This window comes from Gymnogyps californianus, chromosome 6 (genome assembly GCF_018139145.2).
Source record: "Gymnogyps californianus isolate 813 chromosome 6, ASM1813914v2, whole genome shotgun sequence".
NCBI lineage: Eukaryota > Metazoa > Chordata > Aves > Accipitriformes > Cathartidae > Gymnogyps > Gymnogyps californianus.
The window spans coordinates 16,138,464-16,165,809 of NC_059476.1; the positions used below are offsets into that span (position 1 = coordinate 16,138,464).

A 27,346-nucleotide genomic window follows, 5' to 3' on the forward strand; every position below is an offset into this window, starting at 1 on the left:
CCAGGTCCATCCCCCCTTCCCTTCTCTCTCCCCCAAGACCAGCTGCTCTGAGCATCCAGAGGGGACCCAGGACAGGGTGGCAAAGTGGCCCTGGCATGCGCCCACAGCTCGGCACTGGGGAGGGCAGCAGGCCCTGTAATGCTGCCCCAGGCACAACTGTGCCAGGACGGGCAGCCCAGGCTGGCACCGAGTCCATGCCGCCCGTCCCACTTTGGGCTGTGACAATAACAGCCATGAAGTGTCCCCCACCCAGCCACCCCCGCCCTGGCTCTCCAGCGCTGCCGGCAGTGCAGCCCTGCCACCCAGCTAAAATTAACCACCGCCAGCCACCCACCGTGTATAAACAGAAGTGCCCGGGAGCAGGGTTTCTTGCCCAGAAAGCAGCTTCGTGCACACAGCATGCCGCAGGCACGCACGGGGCAACACCCAGAGCTGTCAGGTAACCAGGTGGCTGGCCCCTGTCCCCATCCTCCCAGCACTGCCAGCAGCTGGGCACGGGGGACTGTCCCCCACTGAGGGATGGGAGCAGATGGGGAGCGAGCGGTGCAGTCACCCATCACCAAGGGACCTGTCTCTTTGGGGGAGGACCACGCACCTTGACCATGGCCAGGCTCTGCCCTGCTTGGGAGCCACCCCTGTGGCTACCCCTAGGGTGTCCTAGCCCAGTGCAGCAGGGTGCTAGGGCACTACCCCCCCAAAATGTGCCATGGGACCAGCTGGGCCACAGCAGAGGCGATGGTCCCTGGGCACAGCTGGGCAGCAGCTGCCCAGGTCCCCTGGGAGCTGCCGACCCCCCAATGGGGGCCAGCCTGATGGATAGGAGCCTCTCCTTTTTTTGGTTCTCGGGGCCATCATCCATTAGGGAGAGTTAAATTTAGGTTACAGCTGATCCCTTATTACCTCGCTGCTAATCAGAGCACGAGCAGATTATTAATAAGCACATTAAAATATTGGCGAAACACTATTTTTGGGAGGTGAAGTCACAGTTTTAATCTGGTTAATTGATTGAGTCATTTCTCTTTCCCCCCATCAGCGACCCGTCCTTGGCTAGCTCCCCAGGGCACCCAGCCGGGAGGGCACCCCACCCTGGGGCCTGCCTGGCCAGGCACCCAGTGCCCTCTGAGCTCCACGGGACCTCCTTTGCCTATGCAGGAAGGGCAGAGGGGCTCGTTGCCCCCCAAAAAGGGCCAATGGGGGAGGATAGTGGCTGGAGGGGGGACAGCATCCCGGTGACCCATGTGCCACATGGACCAGAGCAGCGGCTAGGGAGGAGGGGATGCTGCAGCGGGGAGAAGGCTGTGCAAGCCCCACATCCTGCTCCCAACCCCAAGCTCCAAGCCTTAGGCGGGCACAGAGCTGCCCAGCTCTGGGTTTCACCCCATTTCGGCTTGTCCCAGAGCTTGGAGGACACCAAGAAGAGGATGAGCAGTGGTAGCCAGTGCCCCACTGCCAGCCGTGCCCTCTGCGCCCATCCCAGCCCCGTGCATCACAGCCACCCTGCACACCCCAGCAGGGCTGCAGGGGCAGCACGGGGCCGAGCCCTTGGGGCCACTTGGCACCACACATGGCCAGCCTAGAGACTCGGTGCTGGGGGGACACTCGCTATGGACCCAGCCCCATAGCGCCCAGCTGGAAAGCCAGGACACGGGCACAAGGACTTGCAGCACATCCTTGCAGGTGGTGGGGACAGGAGCACCCTGAGGTCCCCTTCCCACTCCACTCCATCATCTGCAGCTCTGCCCCTCGCACCTGGGGCCGGACTCAGCTGACTCATCCTCTGCCCCTTCTGCTCCGGGCTAGTTGGCCAGCACCCGACGGAGCCAACTAGCAGCGATGGACCCCGCACTGCCTGCAGGCACACCCAGCCTCTGGAGCCTGGCACACCGCTTGATCAGGCCCACATTTACCCCGGCATCTCTTCCCCTATCGACATGTTGTGGGCTGGTGTGGAGCCCTGAAGAGCCCATGGGGCTAGGAATTGATGGGAAATGCCCACGGGGAGGGTTTCCCAGGGCCAGGAGACCCTCCATCACAGGGCTCATGTCCCCATGGGCAAGGAAGTGGCACAGCAACTGGGCATGGCTCGCAGGGTGGATACTGCTCTGTGTCCCAGCCCCCAGCGCTGCGCCAAGAGCATCCCCAGGGTGCCCCTGCCATCCCCTGGCCCCAGGGACGGGCACGGGCTGGGGAGACCCAGGGGCTCCCCCAGGTGAGGAGGGGACAGAGCCTGGGAGGGTTTTTCCAGGCAGGCTGGGTCCCGGCAAAGGCGGCGCAAGTCCCAGCCCCGCTCCAAGGCGTGACGCTGCCACGTTGGCCCAGCAAGGCCTTCCCCGCACTCCCAGCACGGCATGTCCCTCTCCAGCATCATCGTGGCCCAGGGTGGCAGCCTGCGGGTCCCCAGCGGGGCCAGGCCATGGGGAGGGCAACCTGCCCCAGGCACGTGGATGGGGGCATGAGCCGGGCACCCAGGGTCCCAGCGCATACAGGCACACGACGACCTCCCCAAGACATGCCCAGTGGGGTCAGGAGCTGGCTTTGGGCTCACACCCAGGAGAGGGGTTTCTGGCCAGCTGGCTGGGCTGTGAAAGGGCTGGCAGGAGAACGCGGGTCCCGCCACGGCTGTGACAGCAAACTGGGAGCACAGAGCACGCAGCTCTGTCCCCAGACCAGGCAGCATCCCAGGATACGAGCACGGGCAGATGCAGGCACCAGGGTGTGTCCCTGCCCCAGCCCGCGGGCACACCCAGGGCTTCTCTGACCGGATGGATGGAGGGTACAGCCCTGGCCCTGGAGGAGGCAGATGCCTGGCACAGCAGGGAAGGGTCGGACCAGCTGCAATTTATTTGCACAGCAGTTCTTTCATACTCCACTCTGCACCAGTCCCCTCCCCAAATAAAACATTCCCGTCACCCCAGGTCCACAGGGGACCTTCAGGGGCTCTCGTTGCCTCCTGTCAGCATCTTCAGCTTTGCCCCACATGGAGCCCAGTGCAACCCCTCCGCCTGGGGTTGAAATGCTCAGCATCGCTCAGCACCTAAACAGCATTTCCCCCCCTCCCCAAATAACCCCACAGAGCCCACCAGACAGAGACCCCCTCCCGCAGAACAGAGCCTCCGTGCCCCCTAGGGCAGCACCTACCTTGGGAGAGGGTCCCGGTGACAAACTGGTAGAAGAAGCGGATCACCCGGCCCAGCTGCCTCTTGCAGCGCTGCTGGCAGTGGCTCATGGCTCCAGCTCACAGCGCTGGGGAGGGACCCAGTCGCACCCCCTCCCGGCCGGCAAACAGCCCCCCAGCTCCTCCGAGCAGTAGGCGATGCCCAGGGGAGGACAGAGCCTTCCTTGCCCGGAGCAAGCCTGCGGGCATCGGCGGCAGGTCCAGCCCGGCGGAGAGGGCACAGGCAGTGCCTGGCAGCACGGCAGCCGCCAGGCCCGGCTCCCAGGCGGCAGGCAGCCACCCGGGAAGTTTTGTGCTGGGATGCTCCTGTGCAGGCTGGCTGCGATCCAGATGGGCCGGGGGGCCGGCGGCAATGCCCCTCCCAGGGCTTAGGCTCACAAAAGCTGACCGCAAACTCGGAGAGGGAGCAGGGTGCCCGGGCGAGCCCCCCCGTGCCGTGCCGGCCCGCCGGCCCCCTCCGTGCAGCAAAGTTGCAGGGAGAGGTGGGGAGCAGCGGCAGGGGGATGCTTGGGACCCGGGAGCCCAGCGGTGCCAGCCAGCTCTGCGGGAGAGGTGGATGGACGCCTCCCTGGCTTGCAGAGCCTCGGGTTGCCCCCGGCTCCTGGTCCGCCCCTTGCCACCAGCTCGACCCGGCACTTCACGCCCTGGCTGGCCGGGAACCAGAGGCAGGTTGGTATGGCAACCCGCAGACTCCACAGGTCCCGCTGACCAATGAGGCACTGCTGCATCCCAGGGCCGCCTCTCTCCAAGAGCAGGGAAGGATGCTCCTTCCGGAGGGGAGCCGGCACCGAGAGCATCCTGCATCCCTGGGCGTCAATCATCTGCTCCGGCCAGCCGGTGCTGTGAGTGTCCTGCATCCCCGGGCATCAACCATCCAGTGCTGCAAGTATCCTGCATCCCTGTGGCAACAGCGCTCCAGCACTGCAAGCATCCTGCATCCCTGGGAATCAGCCCTCTGGCACTGTGAGCATCCTGCATCCCCGGGCATCAGCCCTCCGGCACTGCAAGCATCCTGCATCCCCAGGCATCCGTTCCTGCTGGCTCCATGCAGGGGAGGAGACGAGGATTGGTGCAAGGATGGGAGGAAGAGGAGTCAGACTCCCAGACCGCCCAGGCTGAGAGCTGCTCGCTCCAAAGCTCAGCTTGGTAGCGAGTTGCTAGCTTGCACAGTATGTCAGAGCCAGAAGAGTCTGGCGCGTGGCGGTGGTGGGATTTCCCTGCTCCCAGAGCCAGCCCGAGATGCTCTGTGCAGACTGGGGACCACATCCCTTCCCCAAGTCCCATTTTCCCAGCTGCAGTTCCCTCTCCACATCGCATCCACACCCTGCACCAGCAGGATCTCGGCTCTGCATCCATCCAGGCTCTATTATCTCAGAAGCTTCATCTCTTATTAATGGGGGAGGAAGCGAACAAAAAGGGACCTGATGGAAATTATAGCTTCTGCTCCCTCGGGGATGGGAAAGCGGGTGCAGGCGTGATCCAGCCAGGATCAGTCAGCCTGCCCAGTCCCCAGCAATGCCTCAACAAGGAGCCCTAAGGCAAGGAGCAGGAGCCCCCCAGGGATTGGTATGGGGTAACCTCACCCCCTGCTCCCCAAAAGAAGGACCATCCCCTCCAAACCAAGTCCTCCCTGCCTGTTACGCCAGCTATGACCCTGCAAAGGGGGGCAGCCCCCCAACAGAGAGCCCCCATACCATGGCAGACAGTGCACCAGGGCAGGGGACAGGCACCAGGGGATTCTGCACTGGTCGCTGCAGGGCTGAGCCAGGTTTGGGGAGACCCTACAGCAAGGTGCAACACACAGCACAGCAGGGGCTTGCAACCATACAATAATACATCCATGAAGCCCTGGGCCAGGGAAGGGCTGCAAGGGACACGGACCCCGCAGGGGATGGGACAGCCCAGGCTAGCTGAGGCAGAGCGAGCAGCTCAGTGAACGCAGAGGCACAGATGCAGGGACAGTCTGTGAATGTAACACCCCGACTGAACCTACCCCCTGCAGACCACCTGTCCCCAGCCAAAAGCTGAGAAATTTGGGCTGCCAGCAGTGCTCAGTCCCCTCCTGCCGCTTCCCAGGGACAGGTCAGGGGTTTAGGACCCTCGTCCTGATCTACAGTACCAGGAGCCCCACTCCCGGCTCAAACCCACAACACAAATATGCCGGGACAGCTTCTTGCAATGCTCAGATCCCATGAGCTGTGTGATACAAGGCCAAATCCTGCAAATGCAGAGCTCAGCTCCCCCCATGCTGGGAGAGAGACCCAGCTCTACAGCATCACCGCAGGGACCAGCCAGCACAACTCAGCCTAAGGTGGCCGCAGCATCCCAAAAGCCCGTGGGATACAGGAGAGGTGGCAGAACAGCCACAGGAGGGTGCCAGAGCCCACAGGACGTGACAGCAAAAGTTTGCGGATCCATCCCAAAACCACCATCCAGCTCCTTGGGAGCCAGATCCCACCTGGCCAGGAAGGCCGCTCCATCCCAGCACGTCCCGGACAGGCGGAAGATGAAAGCACCGTCCTGTGCACCCTGGTCGTGATCGCCATGAGGGACAGGGGTGCTCATATGCCCCCCATCAGCATGCATAGACCACCCCACTCCAGCCTGCAGGGACATGGTGGGAGAGAAGAGCCCAGCACCGATGTCACCCACCCCACCTCCAGGCTCGGTTGCCCACCAGCATCCTCAGGTGCTACAACCAGTTCAGAACTGGAGAGTGATTTCCAAAGGAGCATCACCCCTCCAGGTTGGCCCTTGGCTCTCCAGAGAGGCCCTCGCGCACTGACACGGAGACAGAAGCTCGCAGGGAACATGTGGGGTGAGCCAGGGGACTGTCCTCTCCCCCTGCACCCTGCACCCAGCAACACGCTACAGGTATTTTGCAACGACAGCGCATTGCACAGAGACGTGCGCTGGCTTGCTGCCATCCCAGGGCTCCCTCCGAGTACATGGTCCCCAGGCTGGCACCAGGGACTGTGTATCTTGCCCCCGCAGCAGGGCAGCAAAGCCACTCAGTCACTGACCCACCTCCCTCCGGCAGGACAAACAGGAATCCAGCAGAAATCAAAAGCAAGCCACAAAGTGGGGCTGTTGAGCCCACCTTTACACAAGCTTTCTTGCTAAAGAGCTTTCACCTGGGTCACAGCCACCACCGGTGCCACTGTAGGGTGCACCCCGCCAGCCTCCCGCCCTGCCGCCCGGCCTGTGCTTCTCCCAAACCTGCTCCCCCCAAGGAGGAGGGTGGTCCCCCAGCCCCTGCCCCAGCCCCAGGGAAACTCCAATCCCCACAGTGCCTCGCAGGGCAAAGGATGGCGTCTCCCAAGGCTGTGTCCCCAGAGCATCTGCTGGGCCCCGAAAGGGGACACGGCATTGCTAGAGCCACAGCAATGGGAAGGAGGAAGACCACAGTTCCAGGCTCTGTCTCCAGCTCCGCTCCCCCCACGTTCTCTGGCTCTGGTGGGAGGAGCAGATGCCCCACACCTCCCAGTGCCGAGCCTGCACTGGGGACTGGCCCAGCTCCCTGCTGTAGGGTATAAATGGCAAATTCAGGGAGGCCGGAGGGCAACATTGTCCCCCACTTCTCTGACCCAAATTCCTGCTGCCTGCTGGCAGGTTTTGGGGCTGTGCCGGGACGCCTCCAGCTTGGGTGCACGGGAGCCCAGGGCAGCCCACGCAATGCCTGTGCGGTGCCACGGCCCGCGTGGTGCCACGGTCTGACCCACGGTCTGTGCGTGCCACGGTGCCGTTGCTGCTGCCTGACGCTAAGAGGAGCCCCCGCACAGCACAGCAGCAGCGGCAGGGCCACGGGGAGGTGAGCCGGGGACATGGTTCATTCAGACGGCTGTGGCGGCTGATGGCACACGGGGGACAGGAGGGGACACGTGCAGTTGTGCCGGAGCACGCAGGCAAGCGTGGCCACCTGGGCCACCTGGGCAAGGCTGTGCGAGTGTGTGCAAGGAGGCACGGGAGCCGTGAAGGCCATCCGTGCACGGACACGCAGCCACCATGGTCCGCTGGCAGTCCCTGGCAGGCTGAAGGGACAGTGACAGCACCGCCGGGGAGGGGGACACGACACAGCTGCCCACATCAGAGCCATTGCTTCCTTCCCTGCCCAGGGAAGGCATCTCGGCTTCTTGGCAGACACATCCAAGCCACGAAGGGGACAGGAATTCATGCTGGTTCCTGGCCATGAAATATTCATTAGCATAGCCACAAAGAGAAGGGGAAAAATAAAAGATAAACAGAAGGGGAGGAGCGGACACAACGCTTGCAGGTGGCTCAGCATGGCACAGACAAGCCCACGGGGTGGCTGGATCAAGGTCTTCAGGGCCAGCACTTGTACGTGGGTCCCCTGGTGCCCGTGCAAAGCCCGTCCCACTGTCATGGGTGTCGTGGGCACATGAACGCCCCTGGAAAACGCAACCAGGAGACAGCCATCCTTGCAGGCAGCCACACGTTTATGTGCACGTCCAGCATGGGAAGGGACACCCTGGGACATGGACATCCCCAGGGGCACCATGCTGGGCTGGTGCTCGGGGGCTGTTCCTGCCTGTGCCAGCCCTGGATGGTGCCTGGGCTTCAAAGTGTTTCAGCCCGGGCCACATGCCCCAGGGACAGAACCAGAGCAGGGCTCCAGCCCAGGGCCACCCCAGCTAGGGCATCTGGGGGCTCTCCAGAATCGTCCTGGGGCTGGCAGAGGGCAGACACCTGCGACAGCATCTGCCAACATCTCCCTCAAGGAGGAAGGGCAATCAGGGTGGAAGGAGGCACATTTCCATTAACGAGGAATGGAAATCAGGGTGGGAAGGAGGCAAATTTCCATTAACGAGGAAGGGCAATCAGGGTGGGAAGGATGCAGGGCACCCTGCGGCCCTGTGCCAAGCCTCAAGCCACCGCTCAGGTCCACAGGGACTGGGCAGACGCTCTGTTCTCTCTGTACCTAAATCCAGCCGCCACCTTTTTTTGGGGGATGGAGGGCACACACGTCCCAGCAATGACAGACTCACGGCTGCTTGGGGGGGATGGGGTGGTTCCTGGCTGGAGGGAGGGCTCAGCAAGACTCACCCCAGAGCCAGGGCACGCCGAGGGACGAGGACGGGGACATCCCGAAAGCAGAGACTGCAGGAGCCATCTGAGTCCCTGGTCCCAGACACATCATGATGGGGCAGGCGGCTCCGTGGGAGCCAAACACCACTGCCATCTGCAGAGGCAGGCTCAACACAGCCAGCCCTGCGTGCAGGTCCCGCTACCGCTCCTGCCTCCTCCCAGCCCTGGGGACCTGCAGCCTCCAGGACTCGGGGAAGTGCTGAAAACGTGATGCCAGAGAAAATAAATAAGGCAGCTAATGAGGTAATTTGCATAGCTATTAGCAGGCAGGATTTGCAGCGGCTCTGACATGGGATGTGCTGTCACTGAGAAGCACAGCCCGAGGGCTCTGCTGGTGCTTGCAGAGGGAAACACCACAACGGTGCTGCATGGGCCCACCGCAGGCGCCTGCCACCCCACCCCACCTGCCTCCCAGGCCAGGGAGGCAATGGGGACAGGAGCAAATGGAGCAAGGAGGCGGGAGGAAGGCTCAGAGTGGGGCAGCCAGCCTGGGAGGAGTGGTGTGCTCTAACCATGAGCCCATGCTGCCTTTGGCCACACACCCCGGGGCTTGGCCCTGCAATGTACAGAGCATGGGGCAGCACATGGCTCGTACCTTGCGAAGACGCACAGAGAGCATCCATGAAAGGGTGAGCTTGCGAAGGCCAAGGGACAGCTGCCAGCAGCCCAGGCTGCCTTGCGGGGCAACCCTGCCGTGGCACAGCCAGCTGGCTCCATGCGCCTCCCCATCCAGAGCCAGCTACAGCTCCCTGCGTCCCTTACCTCCTCTTGCTCCCTTGCGAACCTGGCCCAAAATACATCCCAGGACAAGCCCAAACACTTTCCTACCTCACCCTGGCTGCCAGTGAACCCAGCTTGCTCTGACTCCCAGCAGAAGGTGCAATTTTGGGGTGTAGGGCTGTGCACGAAGCCCAACGGCAGCACCAGCTCTGCATCGTGGCTGCTCCCGTCCTTAGATGCTTGGTTCAGGAATCGCTGCGCTGTGCCAGGCAGGAGGGCACTGGCCATCCCAGTACCCCCAGGGATGCAGGGGCAACACACATGCTACCTGTGATGCTGCCGGATCCCCAACCTGCTCTGCCAGGATAAATGCCCCGTAAATTGGCTGTGTGATGGAGAGGGGTGGCGTGCAGGGCCACCCTCCCCCGGGCTGCCAGGGCATGTCTGGCTTTGATCACAAACCTGCGGCGACAGCTCGACTCATTCCCAGACGATGGATCTTGTTAAAAAATGCATGTGGCGTGATCTGTCTGCTTGGGAAGGCGCTGCCAGGGAAGGAGCCCAGCCCAACGCTGTGCACCGGCCCCCCAGCGCCATCCTGCCAGCAGCCGGCACGCAGCAGGTGACGGGGCAGCAGCCTGGCTCTGGTGGCACCGGGCTGGGGACCAGGACATGCCGTGGCCAGCATTTAGCTCCAAAGCACTCCAGCAATGCAGGGAAAAGATGGGGGCACCTCCATGGTCTCACGGCAGAGACAAGCAGAAAGACCCAACAGATGGGTGATCAAACGGACAGACAGACACAAGGTCCACCAGCAACTTGGGAGGTGAGTGTGGGGCAAAGACAGGGTCAGAGTCTCCCCAGGGACCACCCCGGTGTGTCCATCACCCCCCATGATGGCCCCCAGCCCTCCAGGTTACACCGAGGCACTAACTCCTCCCAAGCTGCATTTTTTAAGTCAGTTCTGCTAAATATTTCAGGGATTTACACAGAAAAGCTCTCTGTGCTCGGCGGCACGTCGGCCCCATTGGCATCACACAGGCAGCCGCAGACACCCCCGCCTGCCGGGGCATGAATAATTCATCGCCCCCACCACAGGGTAGCAGCGGCGGGGAGGAGGGGACAAGGCAGGGGGGACGGGCTCCATCACCCTCCGCCCAGGCTCCTGGGGTGCACCCTGAGACCCTCTATGCCCTGCAAAGGGCGAGCAAAGACCAGCACCAACACCTGCAGGGAAACTGAGGCACAGGGAAGGGAAAAGAGCCAGGAGCTGAGCCCAGCCCTGGTTATAGGGCTGACACGTCGAGACTGCAGCGGTAAGCAAGGACACCACAGCCTGCCTGGAGCATCCGGGGCCATTTCTGAACTTGTTGGGTCTGCGAAGCACAGCAACGCTGGGGCCACCCAGCGATATATCGGGCAGTGGGGCAGCATGGCCCTTGGGACCTCCAAAGAGCACAGCCTTCGTAAGTGGGGACATGGCCGTCTGGGGGTACACGGTTCACGCTGGAGCACAACACAGCCACAGCATCTCCTTATCCCAAACCAGCATCTTTTTGCCTCTCAGATGCCCACCCTGCTCCATGCCCATGGGGCACCCCTGTGGGGTGCCCACGGGGATCAACAGGGGGTTCCATCCCCAGTACAGCACCCTGAGTCCCCAGGCCTGTCCCAGCTCCTGCTCCAAGCCTCACCCAGGTCTCCTGAACTGCGAGGCTGGAAAAAATCTCAGCCTGGCCACAAGTGATGCCAGCCCTGCTCCCAAATCTGCCCCAGGGGAGGGCATGGCCCTCAGCGTCCCTTCAGCCTTGCCACACTCACTGCCCCGTGCCAAGCCACAGTGACGGTGACAAATTAACGAGCCTGTGCAATCACGCACAGGTTGGGCTCCGATAAATGGGAGATGGCACTAGGCTAATTTCCTTGCAATCAGCGCTCGCTCGGCCGCCGACAGCTCCAGCTCGGCACAGTGACAGGAGAAGCGCAGTGGGGACGGGCTGGGATGCGACCTCAGCTCCCACGTGTGCAGGCAGCATGGGGCTGCCTGTGGGCCAGGCAGCAGGGCACCCTCGATCACCCAGCCAGATGCTGCCGGGCTGAGTGGCACGGGTTATTAGCACTATGGCTTATCCAGGGGCTCCAGCACGTGCTGGCTGCACAGCTGGGAGAGGGAGATAAGGTGCCCAAGGCATCCCGGGAGGGGAAACATACTTCAAATGGCAGGAATCTCCCACCAAATGGACTTGGCTTGAAGGCACTGAGAGCATTTGCTGCTATTAATAACTCCGGTGCTGCGACAAGGTGCCTGCCCCCCACTCCCCAGCTCGGACCCTCCCCACATGGGGAGATGCAGTGACAAGGCAGGGAGGGAGAGCAAAGTGGCGCTGGAGATGGGGCTGAGGTCCTGACCCACAGCTCCTCACCTGTCCCCCTGCCAACAGCCCCCGGCACTGGCCTGAAACCCCTGCATGGGTGACAACCTGGCTGGGGGGACCTGGGGTGCTTAGGGCAGGGGAGACACCCAAGGTCAGCACTGTCCCTCCGACAGCCCACAGCCCACCGCCCTCCTGCACCTTTCTCCAGCCTCAACCCAAGACGCTGTGCAGCCCTGTGGCCAGGCTGATGGCCCCCCATGCCAGCACTGACCCTCTCCCCACTCATACCCCGAGTGAAGGCTCAGCCCTCTGGCCCCCTGTCCCATGCCCCTTGCCTCCCGGGGCAGCAGGGCCACCCACCCAGCATCTCCAGGGCACCCGCTCAGCCCACTGCCAGCCCGAGGGGGCCCCCAGAGACTGCCTTTTTAAACTGACATTTTGGGGACAGAAAAGCTATTTTCGGTTGTTTCAGAGGCAGTGTTTCCATCGCAGTTTGTCTGCCTCCGCCGGAGGGAGGGATGCTCTCCCTGGGGGTGCTGTGGCAGGCGGCTTTGTGTTGGGCTGCAGTGCTCAGCACCAGCTCCGCACCACTGGGTCATCCTTACCCCCCCCTGCTGCCTACCCAGTGCCTGGAGCCAACAGGCCCAGGAGCAGGTAGGAGAAGACATCCCTGGGTTCCCACCTGGGCACAAGGGTCAGGAGCATCCTACCCGGCAGAGGGGCTGTTGGGAGGCACAGAGCAGAGCCTGGGGGCCGTGCTCCTGCCTGGGACCTTCCCAGCATCAGCAAGATATCTTTTCCACACATCTTGGTGAGACACCCCCAAAATGAGCACACAGAGCTGAACAGCCCCCTCTCCCCTGGAGCCCCTAAGCATGCTTGATAGGAATAAATGTGCTCGGCAACTACTCAGAGGGAGACTACAGCCTCACAGTGCAAGACCTGCTGAGAGGCTCAGAAATAAATATGTTAATAATCGAATATCCATCCTGCGCCTGAGCTCACGAGAGGACTTTCAAGTCTAATTAGAAGCAGATTTGTACCATTGCTGCCTGGGCTCAAGGGACAATTCGCCGTGGTTCCCACGAAGCGAGAGGCTCCACTATAATTAGCCAGCAGCTTCCCGTCTGCAAGGATTACCTCCAAATCCCCCCGCGCTCTGGGCTGGGGCGCAGGCGGGACCCAGGTAAGCTGAGATGAGAGATGCCCCCAGGCTTTGATCTGTGCAAAGAGACTCTCGAGCTGCAAATCCAGGGCAGGCAGGAGGACAGGCAGCAAGGACAGGCAGGAGAGGCACCCCGAGCCTGCAGGTCACACCATGCTCCCCTGTCTGCACGCAACCCCTATGTGGGCAGGGAGCTCCTCTCCCCACACCATCCTGCCACGAAGCCCCAGAGTGGCCCCAAAACCTCTCCATCCCCAGACCCATCATTTTGAAGCCAGGCCTCCGACACAGGGCTGCCCACAGCTCCAGGCGGCCAGTCCCCAAATGGGGGACATTTTCCAGTCTACCCAGCCACACATGTTGTACATCTCATCACCAATGCAAAGAGCTGCCCCCACCCTCCACAAGACCAACACTAAGCATAGCTTGCGACGCCGCTTGCACAACCCATGGCGGGTGCTTGGTGCACGGGGACTCGGCACTGCGAGGGAGGGGACGCATCTGCAAAGAGACCTGGTTCCTCACTGCAGGCAAACACAAACCTCGGGGCTTGGCAACAGTTTGGGGATGGTCATCAATCCCCGCCCTGGGGCCGGGCCCCCCTGCCGCAGCTTGGTGCAGCGCTTTGTCTCGGGTAGATGGAAATCCCGTCAGATCAGACCTTTCCGCAATCCATCACAGCTGGACAGGCAGTGCCCAGGGGAGTGCTCCCACTGCCCCTGCCCACGTGTTTTTAAACAGGGCCACATCCTGCTCCTGAGGATGCCATAACAGACACCATTCCTGGTGCTACAGCACCTTGCGGGGTGGCTGGGACAGGGGAGAAAGAGGCACCAAGGGGAGAAAGACATGGGGGCAGCACCTGGAGGTGCACCACTGCCGGTGCCCAAACTGGCACCCTGGGTCCCTCGTGCCAGGGGCTGCACAGAGACTCGCACCAGGGGAAGGTGGAAAGGCGGAGAGACAGCGGAGGGATGAGGGAAGGGATGGAGAGAGAGCAGAGGGGGCCACGTCCGTGCTGAAGACCAATGGCACAACCGAGGATGCTCCGCCGAGCAGGGAGCAGGACCCACGCGTCCAGCCCCGCGGGGGGAGCGCCTGGCAGATACTCAGCCAGAGCTCACTGACCCAGCAGCAGCTGCCAGGGACACTCATTAACACCAACTAATTGCGGGCAGAGGCGGCTGGCCTGGCAGTGGGCACCCGGCCCGCATGCTCCTCCCAGCCTGGCGGTGGGCACGGCTCCGAGCTGAGGGGAGAATTACAGACGGGGCGACAGTGGTCGCATCCAGAGCACCTCCGCAGGGATGGCCTGGAAGCATCTGTGCCAGAGATGCTCTGCCCATGAACAACAAAATCAGCACTTCATCCCTCTCAGGGGCACGCAGGTACCCCGCGTTCAACTGTGCCTGCCGAGCCAGGGCACAACTGTCCCCATCCAGCTCCTCTGCCAGCCTCGAGGGACCTCCCCAGCGTCACCCGGTTGTTTGTGCTGGCAAACAAGGGGTTACCAGCCCCTCACTTCCCCACAGTTATTTAATTAAGCAGTGATAAAAGGAAAGACGTATTATCCGGAGAGTGACAGTGGGATGTAATTACAGCAGGGCAGGCTGAGAAAACAAACAGCGCTGAGGGAGGCGCAGGGTGGTGTGGGGCTGGGGAGCCACCGTGGCCCCTTGGGACCTATGTCCCTGCCCCAGAGCTGTGGCCCAGAGCAGAGGCAGGACCCTTGGGTCTGCGGGCAACAGAACGGGGAAAGGCTCCTTTGCCCCGATGGATGTGGTCCCAAAAAAGCCTCCCCTCCAGCTCACACCGGGCTGGGGTGGCCCCGATTCTGGCCCCTTCCCGGGGATGATGGGTCTGGACCAGCCCCAGGGAGCAGCAGGTTTTCAGTGAGTCACTTTGAAATACTAAACACCATCTCCTCCCTCCCCGTGCTGCTTCAGGGCAGCCCTCTGCAACGAGGGGACTTGCTGCCCAGCTGGGACAAAGTCCCTGCTGGGACGTGGCACCCCGGAGGAGCTCTGCCTGCCCCCCACAGAGCCGGACACAATGCCCATCCGCTGGGTTCCTCCAGGCTTGGGTTTGAAACTTCTGCTCCGTTTCCCACACACAGCAAGGGGCAGGGGTGGGACATGGGGCACGGCCACGCTGCAAGCAAGCAGCCCACGGCCCACTCCCCACCCAGCCACCCAGCAACGGTGCTCTCCCTGGGGATGGGGAGAGCTTCACCCCTGTGTCCCCTTCCAGGGGTTGGTGGGAGCCACTGGGTACCACCACAGTCACGGCTGGGACACATCAGGGTGGCTCGGTCCTGAGGGGTGCACGGCCACCTTCTCCCTCCTGCCCATCCTGCGCCGTCGGATGCCGCTGTCCCCTGCGCAGCCCCCAGTCCCAGCCACTTCTCTTCCCTTCGCTAAATCCTCCTGCTCTCAGCCCAATCCTCTTAGGCTCCCCCTCTCCCATTGCAGCATCTTTAAATTAATGCCTGGCCGAGCATGGGATAGAAGGAAATTAACCCTGGGCAGGGGGGCAGCCTCCATGATGCCTTTCAATGCCTAAAGCACTCTTCCCTGCCCTTCTCCCCCCTCGCCATGCAGGGGAGAGACCGGATCTGCCGCAACCACAGCAAGCATCACTCGAGCAAGGGCTCCCAGCACCCACAGTCCTGAGGTGGGCTGGGTGAGGGCAGCGAGTCCCCCCTCCAGCCAGCCCCTGCTTGGGGGGCTGTGAGCTCCCCAGGAGGGAGCACCAGCCGTGCTTGGGTTTGCACGCCGGGCACAGGTTTGCTATCTCCAGCAGCAACAGCCGGCTGGGACCTCACTGCGAGCAGTTCCAGAGCTGCCCTTCGGGGCTGCAGGGCCCTGAGCCGCACCGGGTCCCGCACAGCCTGCACCCCTGCCGGGGCACCTCGGGGTCCCCAGCTCTGAAGCAAGAAGCCAGCAGGGATTTGGCTGCTGGTGGGAAGTGCTTGTGACCCCATGGCTTGGGCAGCTCAGAGGAGCTGGAGCAGCACATGGTAGGGACGAGGCAGGGACGCAGGGTGCCACAACACGCACCCTGATCAATGCAGGGGATGCTTCTTGCCCGTGTCACCGTGGAGAAGTTGAGATGAACTCCTTTCAGAGGAGCTGTGCAAGGGTGAGCCGACACTGAGGCCACGACAAACAGGTCCATCCCACCCAGCTGGGGTCCAGGTGGGACTTGACGGTTTTTGGGAAAACACCTCATGGAGCTGACACCATTGCTGCCTGCACGGTGTGGCCGGGGGACCACAAACCCAGCAAGACCTGGGATGCTCCCAGTCGGCGATCCCATCGAGCTGCCCTCTCCCAGGGCAATGGTGGCCAGGGCAGCAGGGAGCCAGGGCCAGGCATCACCCGCCAGAGCAGCGCTCCCGCTGATCGACTCCGTTATGCAACAAATTATTCCACTCGCATTAATGACTTTGCGGCAAAGGGGGAAATGACATGAATGATTCCCGGTGCCTGGGAGTGACTCACTTTGCACGGTGGAGGGGAGGCGAGCGGGAAGGGCGGGCGCCAGGGGAAATCTGTTCGGGTCAGCGCGAGCAGCACAGGGCGGGGGCTGGGCTCGGAAGATGCGACTTCTGGAAGGAGAGTCAGGGGGAAAGAAAGAGGTACTTAAGGGCAGATCCCGCCACCCAGGAGAGGGCTGAGATGTCCCCAAGGGATGCCAGGATCAGTCGTAACCACAGCATATCACAGCATCCCTCTCTGCGCTGCCTGAGCCCCGCACCCATTTGCCAACCTGTGCTGCGACCCCAAAACCTGGCACCAGTGGCCGTCCCTCCCCGCTCCGGGATCAGACTGGGAGCCAAGACCCCATGCAGGTGCAACCAGAGCTGGGGGTGCTGTGCCCTACCACCAGACCCCCCCAACTCCAGCATGCCCCACGGAACACAGCAGGATGGGCAGGGTGGGCAGCTGCCTGCCATGGCCCTCGGGCAAGAGTGGGGGACAAAGGGGACCCGTCACATGGGCTGCAGCACAGAGCCTGGTGTCTGACCCTCTCCCTTCCCCCTCACCTCCAGGAGGCTTTGCTAAATCACACCGTTAAAAATTCATCCATATTTCCTCTCGGAGTAAATCAAGAGCCATCAAGGGCCGGCCAGCCCAGCCAGCCACCTCCTGGGGACACCAGAGACATGCGGAGACACACCGGGGACTTCAACAACCCACTGCCAAGTAGCCCCAAGGGGACCCTTGCAGTGACGGAGAGCCGGCTGGCTTATTGCCTTTAAACCCATTCAGGGGCTTTCTGTAAGCAATGCAATTTTTAAAAATTCAATCTAGGAAGAAGTGATTAACCAAACGGGCCAGGAGCAGTGGCTCACCTGTCTAATCTCATTAGTGAGCAGGCCAGCTCTCATTTCACCCTGCCGCGGCTGGATGGGCCACAGTAATCGGGTGAAAGCAGCCGGAGGGCTCTTCCCTGGCTCCTGCTGGGTCTGAGGGTGACCCATGGGTGCGCAAGTTTGCTGGGCCCTCCCTGCATCCTGCAGAGCTGCACCTTCCCCAGCTGGGCCAAGGGAAAAACCCTGGAAACCCTCTTCCCTGTGACTCAGATCCTGGCCAGACCATCACCAACACTGCGTCCCTAAAAAGCACTTTTTTGGTGTCCAAATGCATGGGTTTGGTGATTGGGAAGAGGGCAGGTAAGGAAGCTGGTGCATCCCAGCCCTGCTGCTGCGGTCAGTGCCTGGAGCCAGGAGCAGGGTCTCACTTTCTGCCCCATGGAGGCTCAGTGACAGGATCTTGCCAGTCTCTCATGGCAGCATCTTGCCAAGAAACCTCCCTCTGCTTCAGGCTGTCGAGTCCCTTCCCAGCAGGAACGTCACTGCCACAGGAGGTGGCTCGCGGGGACACCAGGACAGCCCAGGGGGGTCCTGTCCTGCCCAGTCAGTCCCTCTGTCTCCACATGGCAGAGCTGGGGCAGCGGATTTGTACCACCAGACCGCCTGCAGAGTTAGTCACTCCATCACTGTCTCTGACCTGCTCCCGGGAGAGAGGCCGCAGGTGAAGCCATCCATCTCCGCTGCCAGCGTGGCACCAGCCCTCGGGGCTCCGAGCATCCCCCGCCTGCCTGCGGGCACTGCAGCTGCTGCAGCACGGTCCTCGTCGGACCTCTCCGTGGGTCGGCCAGACCCCACACCACTCCCTCCCCTGCAGGACAAAGCCACCAGCTTGTCCCAGGTACAGCCCAGGGCTCTCTAAGCGGAGTGTGGATCGGGCTCGTCGCCTCGCACAGGGCACAGCCCCCAAAACACTCACTGTGGATGGAGCTGACACAGGAATTGGATGGGCACTGCAGCAGCTGTGCTCAGAGCTGGGGCACCTGCTTGTATGTCCCCCAGACCTCAACGTCCCCAGGTCCGGTGAGCAAGAGCAGCATGGATGGGACACCAACCCTCTTGCCGCACCCCAGAGCCCCCAGCAGCGATGCTAACACCATCCCGGTGTTGGGAGGGGTGCCGGCTGCCTGAACAGGAGGGATCCCTGACCTGACAGGTTCAAAAGCAGGGTGGCTCCTGCCAAAACAGGGCTGGAATCACCTAGAGCCAGACGGAGCTGAGCCCAGGGGGCTGCCGTCAGGCACAGGCAGGAAAGGCACGATGCCACAAGAGCGTGGGCACACACGTGCACGTGTACGGCACCCCTGCCCACGAGTGTCCACAGGTGACTCGCCCTGTCTGGAGCAGAGAGGAAACGTTCAAGAAGACTCAAATTCAGAGGCAGCAAAGGTGACAGCCCCCCGTGCCCCCCATCCCTGTCAGCTCCTGTTGAACACGGCAGCCATCCTGCCCCCAGCTCCCCTCCCGCTGAGCTCCGTTTCCAAACAAGCTAATTACTCACACCACTCCCCGGGGGCTGCACCACCCATTTTCATTTGAAGCAGAAGACAAATTTACTTAAAAGCCAGAAGCAGCCAGAGCCACAGTAGCTCAGGGACGGGAGGACCCCGATAATAGCCTCCCACCCAGCACAGCCCTGCCACAAAGCCGCTCAGTAGGGTATCGCTGAGAGCGGGGCCACTCCATCCCCTGCATCCCATCCCCAGCCCTGTCCCATGCACTGTCCTGCCGCTCACCCCCATGGCATGGCACCCACCCAGCCCCAGCTGCCGGCAGAGCACCCTGGCACGGATGGTGGGTTGAACAGGACCCCTGCACCCACCTGCAGCCCCTGCCCCATGGAAAGGGGCTCCTCTCCCACTTTGCTCCCAGGGAAGCCGCTTGTACCAGCCCCAGCAGTTCACTTGCTCGGCAATAACCACCCCCAGGGCTCCACAACACCTTAGCATAGGATTTTGACCCCCACTCCAAGCCAGAGCCCCTCACCATGGCGTTGGGGAGGCAACCTGCCTGGCTCAGCCCCCCCGGCAGGACACGGCAGGGAGATTCATTTCACTAGAGGCTCATTCATCTGCAGCACGATTAAAGCCCAGGGCTGGGATCCATCCCGGCAGCAGGAGAGCGATTTGCCAGCAGATGGATTTATCATCTCCCAAGCACAGCAATTTGGCTTAAACAAAACCAAACCACTTCTCCTAATGAAAACACCACTAATGAGCAGAGCCAGCAAGAGAGGGGGAGGGCAGTTCCACTAATGGGGTCTCTCCTGTCCTTTGGGGCTGGCGCAACCCCCCGATGCCCCAGCTGCAAGGCAAGGGCATGAGGCTCAGCTCCAGCTGGGACATATGGACCCAGTATGGCCCGGGGGACACCAGAGCCTGCTCCAGGGACCAGATCTGCTCACCCTCCCAAACCTCCTCCTGTCCCAGCTCCCAGAGCTCTGGGGGCAACTGGTCCCAGCACAGCACACAGCAGGAAAGCAGCACCACCGAGTCCGGACACCTTTTCCAGCTGCAACATGGCCAGCCGTGGGGAAAAACTCCTCTCCATGCCCGGACGCAGAGATGGCGAAAGACCAAACCCCTCCCTGCCTGTGCATCACCAGCCCTGTGCAGCAGGAGCTGTACACCTTGGCCAAGTTGCGACAGTCCATGAATTATGCATCAGCATCTGCAGAAATCAGCTGTTTAACCGCCCCGACCAAACCCACGAACTTCCTGTCAATTAATCCTGTGCCACCAATTCCCCGCGGGCTCTGACCTGCCTCTGCCTGCGGGGATGCAGCAGCAGCTGCCAAAACCTGAGCTCCGGCCTCTCCACCTGCAAAATCCAACCTGCCCGCGAGCAGCGGTACCCAGCAGCATCACCTGCATGCCCCTCGCCCCATGTGCAGCTCTGCCCTGGCATAGGCTAGGAGCAGCATCCCCTCCTGCAGGGACCCCCAGGATCTCAGCCTTCGGTCAGGAGAGGCCACAACACCCCGTGAGAGGGGATCCATCGGCATCGAAGGGCTGCAGACAAGCCAGGACAGCAAAGAGGGAAGAGGCAAAGGGGTACAGATGCCAGAGAGAGGGAGACAGCAGACAGAGACGAGGCAGAGTCAGGCAACGCTCCCATCACCCCGGGAAGGTGCAGCATCCGTCAAGGGCAGGGTGCTTTGGCACAGAGGAGACCCCATGGGAACCCCCGCCCCAGCGCACGAGTGGGAGCCCTTTCCCCACCGTACCCCACACTGACTGGGGGCCTCCTGGGGACGTTGGGGACCTGGCTCGAGGGTCAGCCCGGCTTCCAGCCCAGCCTCACCGCCAGGCCACGGGCAGTGGGAACAGAAGTGGCAAGCAGAGGAGGGACATGTGGGGCAGCAGCGGCAGCACGGAGGAGGCAGGTTAGCAGGGGAGCAGGGGGACGGGCAGCATGCTTGGTTCCCACGGGCCGGACCCCCTGGGGGAAGAACATCAGTGTGTGTCACCCCTCCTGGGGGCTGCTTCTAGGAGGAGGGGACGAACCACGCGTACCGCTGGCCACAGGGATGCAGGCAGCCGGCCCTGCCAGACCCACATGGGCAGGGCAGGGCAGAGCAAGGTGGCCATGCACATGAGGAAGCAACCAGGCAAGAGAAGGAGCTTTGTTCTGGGCATGGACAAGGCACTGCTATGGTCTTGGGCACAGTCCCCATCCCAGTCCCCCTCCCCGGGATCCACCCCAGCAGGCAGCCATGGCACACAACCTGCCACGCACACTTGCAGCCGGGCACCCAGCTGGCCCCTGCCTGCCTCCTGCCCTCACTCCCACCCCATCGGCCCCATCACTCCATCCTCTGGCTGCAGATCCCAGCTCTTCCCCCTACACACACTATTATTTGGGACAGGCTAGCACTGACAGCCCCTCCACACCCCGGGAAATAAATTATCCTCCTTGCAGGTGGAAGTCCTACGCTACGGCAAGCTCGCAGAGATTTTTCTCCCGCCTGGCTGAGCGCGGGCTGCGAGCAGCCACGATGGAGCCGCCGAGTTTACCGGCAGCAGAACAAGCCCCTGGCGCAGCCCTAGATCTGCCCATCACCTGGTACCCGCCTGCGGCAGACACATCGCTGGGGCACGGCTCTTCGGCTTTACCCCGCGGCAGGGACCGGAGCCTGGTTCCCACTGTCCTCCCGCCAACCCCACTGACCCGTCCTCCTCTCGGCGTGTTTGCAGGGGACAGCTCGGACCCGTCTCTCCTTTCTTACTGCCACCGGGAGAGATGCTTCTGAAACACCTTCCCTCCAGGTAGGGAGGAGAGCTCAGCCAGATGCTGTGCTGCCACTACACTGGTACCTACGGTTTTCATCTCACTGGGTGGGCTGCTAAAAGTGCTAAGATTTAGGGAGTCCCCATCCATCAGCCGTGCGTCGGGAGGCAGGAGGATCCCAAAGCTCTGCAGATGGTCTCTATAGCAATTGCTCACCCACTGCAAATGCTGCGGCTGCCTTTGGGGTGGAGCAAAGTGGTTGCTCGAGACCCCACAACATGACAACAGGAGGGAGAAAGCAGGGGTGAAAAAGTGGGGGTGAAAAGTGAGCTTCCTAACCCCTTTTGGGGAACCAACAGCCCCAGAGGCAAACCCTTCCAAAATGCAGCTAGGGGGTTTGACCCACCCCAACCAGCCCGGGTGTTGACCCTGTGCTGGCACGTGCCAGCCCGCTCGCAGGACACAGCATGGCTGGGACGGGCTTGTCCCACGGGGTGAGATGGGGCCCCAGGCTACCCGCCCCTGCTCCCCAGTCGGGGCTGGGGCAGCCCCGCTGCCCGCACACCCCTTCGGAGCGGCGAGCAGGAGGGAAAGCCGCCTCTGAGCCCCCCTTGCCTCTCGCGCTGCCGGGATTCGGGGCCGGGGACGTGGTACCTGCGCTCCTCAGGGCAAAGCGGCACCAGGCTCCCATTTCTGCCGCACGGAGGGCCATGTCCAGAGCAGTCCCGAGACACTGGCTCTGGGCTCTGCTTGCACACTAATCGCTCATGTCATTAGAGGGCTGGAGGAATAATGTAATTTATGGATGGCTTTTATTTCTCGCTAGCGTCATCTAATACCCCAGAAATGGACCGGTTTAATTTCCTAGTGGCGTAACCTAAACATTTCTCTACTTAACACCCAGGCAGGCGCCCAGCCCCTGGCTCAGCAGCCGGGCATGGCTGGTGCCTGCCCTCGCCCCACGCTGCCGCACCGGGCCAGGCGTGGGCAGAGTCCGTCCCGGCCCACCCCAGCGCAGCCGGCCCGCGTTCCCCCGGCACACGGAGCCGGTGCCTGCTCTCCCCGCCGCTCACACGCAGGCAGCTTTCATTCACTCGGGCACTCTCGCCTCTCACACACACATCCACGTGCCGCGCGCCCGCACAGCCCACGGCTGCTCTGGCCGGGGACCGGGGCAGCCAGGCACTGCTGAAGATGCTGCAGGGAGGGGGGGCTGTCACCGCACCCCCATTTTCAACAGCTCTTTAAATTTAAAAATCAGTGTGCTGCCAGGGAAGGTGGGGGGGTTTCTACCCTGCGCATGGCTGGAAGTCCTGCTTCTCCTTAGCCCTTCTTCTTTTGGAAGGGGGTATTGCTAACCCTTCTCTGGCCATGCATAGATGGCGGTCTCATTGCTCCCACCCCTGTTTTTGGGGAGTGATGGGGAGGCAGCAGGACCGACTGCTGTCCCCGTGCACACCAGCAATCACTGGAGCTGCCGTGGGACTGTCGCATCGCCTGACATCAAATCATCTCCCGGTTAACAGCTCTTGCATGACGGATGTCCCCCAGACCCTGATGGACCCTGATGGATGGAGGTCCCCGAGGCTGCAGGAACACCTCAAACTGCCCATGCTTGTCCCCAAGCAGGGCTGAGCTACCAAACACTGGGTGCCGGCAGGGACCCTCCCATCTGCAGGGAGAGACTAAGCCCACGCTGGCACTGCCAGCTCCACCCCGGGCTTCGCTATGGCCCCACGGGGGTCTCAGCTCCTCACCGCATCCCCAGGGTACCAGGAGAGCCCAGGCCAGGCTAGCAGGCAGGGGCTTGAGCTATTAAAGCCTCCCCAGAGCTAAGGCTGCATCCCTTCTCTTCTTGCCTGCATCACTTCCACACTCTTTCTGGGAGACAAACAACTTTCCCTCGACAGGGAGGGACGGCTTTGGCGCGTTCAGCTGACACAGAGGAAATCAGCGCTGCTGGGACCAGCTCCCTCTCCTCCCCGGCGTCACCACCAGCTCTGCCCTGGCAGGTCAGCGACCTGACAGTGATGGCAAATGAGTGACGTGCCCTCTCAAGGCCTCCGTTTCCCACGCTGGGAAATGGGGCAGATATTTCCAGCCTTATTCCCCAGAGGCTTCCCAGCAGCCCCATCCCCGCGGGCAGGGGCTGGCACAGTGGCACGGCTCCCCTCTGCCGAGGTTCCTGCTGCGCGGCTGGCTCGGAGGTAAGCCCAGGCGTAAAAGGTCTCAGCCTGAGAGAGACTGGAATTTATTTTTAACCTCGGTTTGATTTAAATCCATATGGACATTTTAAAGTTACCGGAGAAACCAAAAGTTGTGTGTGTGTTCCAAGTTCCTACACAGCTCAAAAATATCTTCCCTGCAGCACGTTTGGGCAGGCAGCAAGCAGCGTTTCCCACGTGTGGGGCGCCTCAGGAAAGCAGAGCAGGGGTCCTGCTCTGCTACCACCACCTCCTCAAAACTCCAGAGCAAAGCCTGAAATCCACTCCAGATTGTGGCAGGAAAAGTGTCAGCGGGACTCAGGGGAGCCGCCTGTGCACACACCCCAGTGCCTGCGGCACGAGGGCACCCAACCCCACCGGCTACGGACAGGTTCTGCTCCATCGTGGGTCCCGGGAGACAGGCGGGAACTGCTGCCCCATTTCACAGCTGCTGCAACGGAGGCACTGAAAGGGGACGGGATTTGGCCTGATCCGTGGAGAGCAAGTGGGAAAGGAGGGCTGTCACCAGCTCCAGCCCAGCTGCTTCGCTACCGGACAGCAGGGGATGAGGTGCGATGGATGGACAGACGTTGTGGTGGGACGTGGGAAGCCAGGCAATTCCCTGCTGGGGCAAAGGATGGAGGAGGGTGCAATAGGGTCACAGCTGGGTCATATTAGGCCTCCCTGTCCCACGGCCACCCCATGCCGGGGGCAGAGCATCTCTGGAGATACTCTGGGGGACACCAGGTGACAGGTGGAGAAGACACCAGGCTCTGTGGCGCTGCTGGGGTTTGCTGAGCGGGGTGAGCTTCTCTGTTCCCGGGGAAACCTGCTGCCGGGGTGCTGCCGTGCCACCCCAGGGTGCAGCGGGGGGTCCAAGGCATGTCGGAGAGAGCCCAGCGCCAAACCCTGGTGTCCCGAGGGGCTTGGGAGCAGCGGCGAGGGAGGGTGAGCTTGAGGGTGGCCAAAAGCGATTCAAGCATCCCACCCCCCGGCGGGGGCCTTTTCCCTGCAAACCTGCCTCGGGGCAACCTCTGCCCGGCTGGGACCGACCCTAACCCCCCCCCCGGAGCATCCCCCGCCCCGGGCCCGGGACTGTCCCCCTGCTCCAGCGTCGGGGTCGCGGCCGCCCCCCCCCCTTCCCCGGGCAAGGCGTGCGGCGAAGCGGGGCGGGCAGGGGGCCGGGGCTCAGCCGGGTCTGGAAGCGGGGTGCCCGGGGTGCTCGGGGCCGGGTCGGGTTCCCGGGGCCGCCCCCGCGCCGTGGTCCCGAGCGGCTGCTGCACCTTCCGCGGCGGGCGGCACTCACCCGTGAGCTGGTCGTAGGAGCCGTCCAGGTCGCGGGAGTCGGACAGGCTCTCCTTCCTGCCCTTGCTCCGCATCTTCCCGCCCCGCCGAGCGGCGGGGGGAACCGCGACGGGGCGCACGGGCTCCGCCGCCGGGCAGGGGGGCCCGCGCCCGCCGCCTCCCCCGCCCCGCCGCCCGCGGCACTCGCCGCGGCAGCAGGAAGGGGCCGGCGGTGCCGGGGAGCTCGGCTCGGTACGGCTCGGTACGGCAGGCAGGAGCGCGCAGCCGCCCCGTTCCCCGCCGCCGCCGCCGCCGCCGGGCTGGGGCTGGGCACGGCCGCCCCCTCCCTCCCGTCCTTCCCCGCCTCCTCCCCGGAGCCGCCGGCCCGGCCCCGCCGCCCTGCGCCGCGCCGCCGCGGGGAAACTGAGGCACGGCCGGGGGCGGCGGTGAGGGGGCTCTGGGGAAGAGGCAGGGAAGGAGCTGCTGCGGGCTGCACCGAGGTGGGGGTCTCCGGCGGCTTGGGTGAGCCCCGGGGGTCAGGGACCGCGCAGGGATGGAGAAGGGAACGGGGATGGAGAAGGCGTGGGGCAGCAGGAGGAGTGCAGACCCCCACACCCCGCTGCGGGGGACCGAGGGCCCCCCAAGCCCCGCGTGTCGGTGCCCACGCCGGGCTGTGCCTTGGGACCCCCAGGAGCTACAGAGGAAGGGGGACCCCAGCCCTGCCCAGTCCAGGGCAGCTGCTGCATATCCCCCTCGGGGAGAAGCTGGATGGGAAATCAGTCAGAGGCCGAGGGGATGTGCAGCGGCCAAGAGAGGCAGCAGAGGTGTGGGGAGGGCGGCCCCGGCCCACCTGCTTGCAGACAAGCACAGCAGCGGGTCCCCCCTGCTGCCCCCCACCCTGAGCATGGGTTTCCCATGCAGGGTTGGAGCCTTTAGCAGGATTTTTCCCCCATCTCCTGCAGCCCCAGGGAAAGGGTGAAGCAGCAGCAGCACAGCTGGGGGGAGGGCTTCCAGGGGCACGGTGCTGCCAAGAGAGGAGCTCACAGCCCCACCGGTACATCTGGGGGCTGGAGGTCCCGCTGGTGCCCCCGGTTATTTGCTGCCATCTGTGCATCATGCCATCCTGGGGATGTGACCTGTGCTGGAGAGTCCCTGACACGGGCAAAGCCAGGGGCTTTTGTCACGCTGCTGCCCGTGTGCTGCCTGTTTGCACTGTGCCAGGGGTCCTGGGCACATCTCAGGTGCTCCCAGCATTTCCCACCTCTCCTCCCTTCATCCTCTGACCCATGCAGACAGACAGAGGGGATCAGGAGCCAGGGGGGAGGCAAAGCATCCTGTCCCGATCCCCGCACCCAACCCAGCCCTCCCGGCCCACGGGAGCCACAGGGCAGAAAGGGAATCCAGAGCAGCGAGGAGGGAGGGCCGCGCTCACACGGCAGCGTGTTGTCAGCGTGCTTTGGTGTCAAGCCATGAAAGAAGCCACCTTAGTGAGGCAGCGATGCTTAGCAACTGCCTGGATCTAAAAATAAGAGCCATTTAGCAAGGAAAACGCAGTGGAGAAATGCTTGGAGAACTAAACACATTCCCCCAGCCCTCCCCGTGGCCCGGCCACCACCACAGAGCCCATGTGTGCAGCCTGGCTGGAGAGAAATTCCCGGGACAGCCCTGGCAATGCCCCCTCTGCTCAACCAGAGCCCAGCCAGCCGGGGACCCCTTGTGCCGCTGGGCTTGTCCATCCTGCTGCTCCTTGCCCTCCCTGTCCTCCTTCCTCCATCCTCTCCATCACATCCTCGGCCACATTTTCTTGGCATCCCCTGGGGACCAGCGGTGTCCCAGGGAGGTAGCCTCGGTTGGGAGGGCTGTGTGAGCAGTGCCCAGGCTCACCCACCCCATCTCCCGCATCCTGTGGGTTCATCCCGCTGCAGACATGGTGGGCCCAGCAGAGCTGCACGGGAGAAGTTTTCACCTTCTGCCATCCCCAGTCCATTGGGAGGCAAACATGGCTATTTTTATCCCAGCTAAGTGCTCCGGTTCCTGCAGGCAAGCGAGAGATGCTTTGCCAGGCTGGGGAGAGGGGGGAAAGCTGGGCAGGTTGGTGGGTACCATGGGGTAGGATGGGGCAGCCCCAGGGCCAGGCTGACACAGCCCATCCCCCTGCAGTGTAGAAAACGGAGGGGACAGCTCGCTTGCTCGCTGGTCACGGCTCCTTTCTTTAGCAGACACGAGGGCTGGGCATCCTGCCAGGATTCACAGCCTTTGAGCCTTCCTCTGCTTGGGAAAAATGCAACGTCCTCCCCTAAATGTTCCTCCAGGCACTGGGAGCGGGGGGTCTGCAGGGTGCCAGGGTGGGAGCAGCCCATTGCCGGCTGCTGCTGCCTTTCTGCTGCAGGAACGGGTCTGGTCCCTGCTCGCCTGCTCGGACCCAGGCAGGGGCCCTGCTGCAGATGCACTGGGCGCAGAGACACCTCGGTAATCACGTCTGGCCAGGGACGGGCACAGCGGCAAAGTCACACCGGAGTGCAGAGAGCATCCTTTGCGGCACATCTCACCGGGACGTGCAGCAGATGCAGAAAGGCTGGGCCAGGCTGATGAAAATCACCTAAGCGGTGTCTGAGGCTTTAATCAACACTCTTGTGCCTTGTGCAGCCCTGCTGCCACTGGCAATGTCCACCACGAAAGCAATCAGCAGGTCTGGGGCGGGCAGGAGATGTC

General features: G+C 62.8%; 1 protein-coding gene across 2 annotated transcripts in view; it reads right to left on the reverse strand.

The window, feature by feature from the left end:
* Nucleotides 1–24,729, reverse strand: part of KCNIP2 (potassium voltage-gated channel interacting protein 2) — a 45,189-nt gene extending 20,460 nt beyond the window's left edge. For both annotated transcript variants that reach the window (XM_050898956.1, XM_050898953.1), the window contains exon 1: nt 24,657–24,729. In XM_050898956.1, coding sequence (XP_050754913.1) covers nt 24,657–24,729 — 73 coding nt within the window. The remainder of the gene's footprint in view (nt 1–24,656) is intronic.
* Between the last annotated feature and the right edge of the window lie 2,617 nt (nt 24,730–27,346).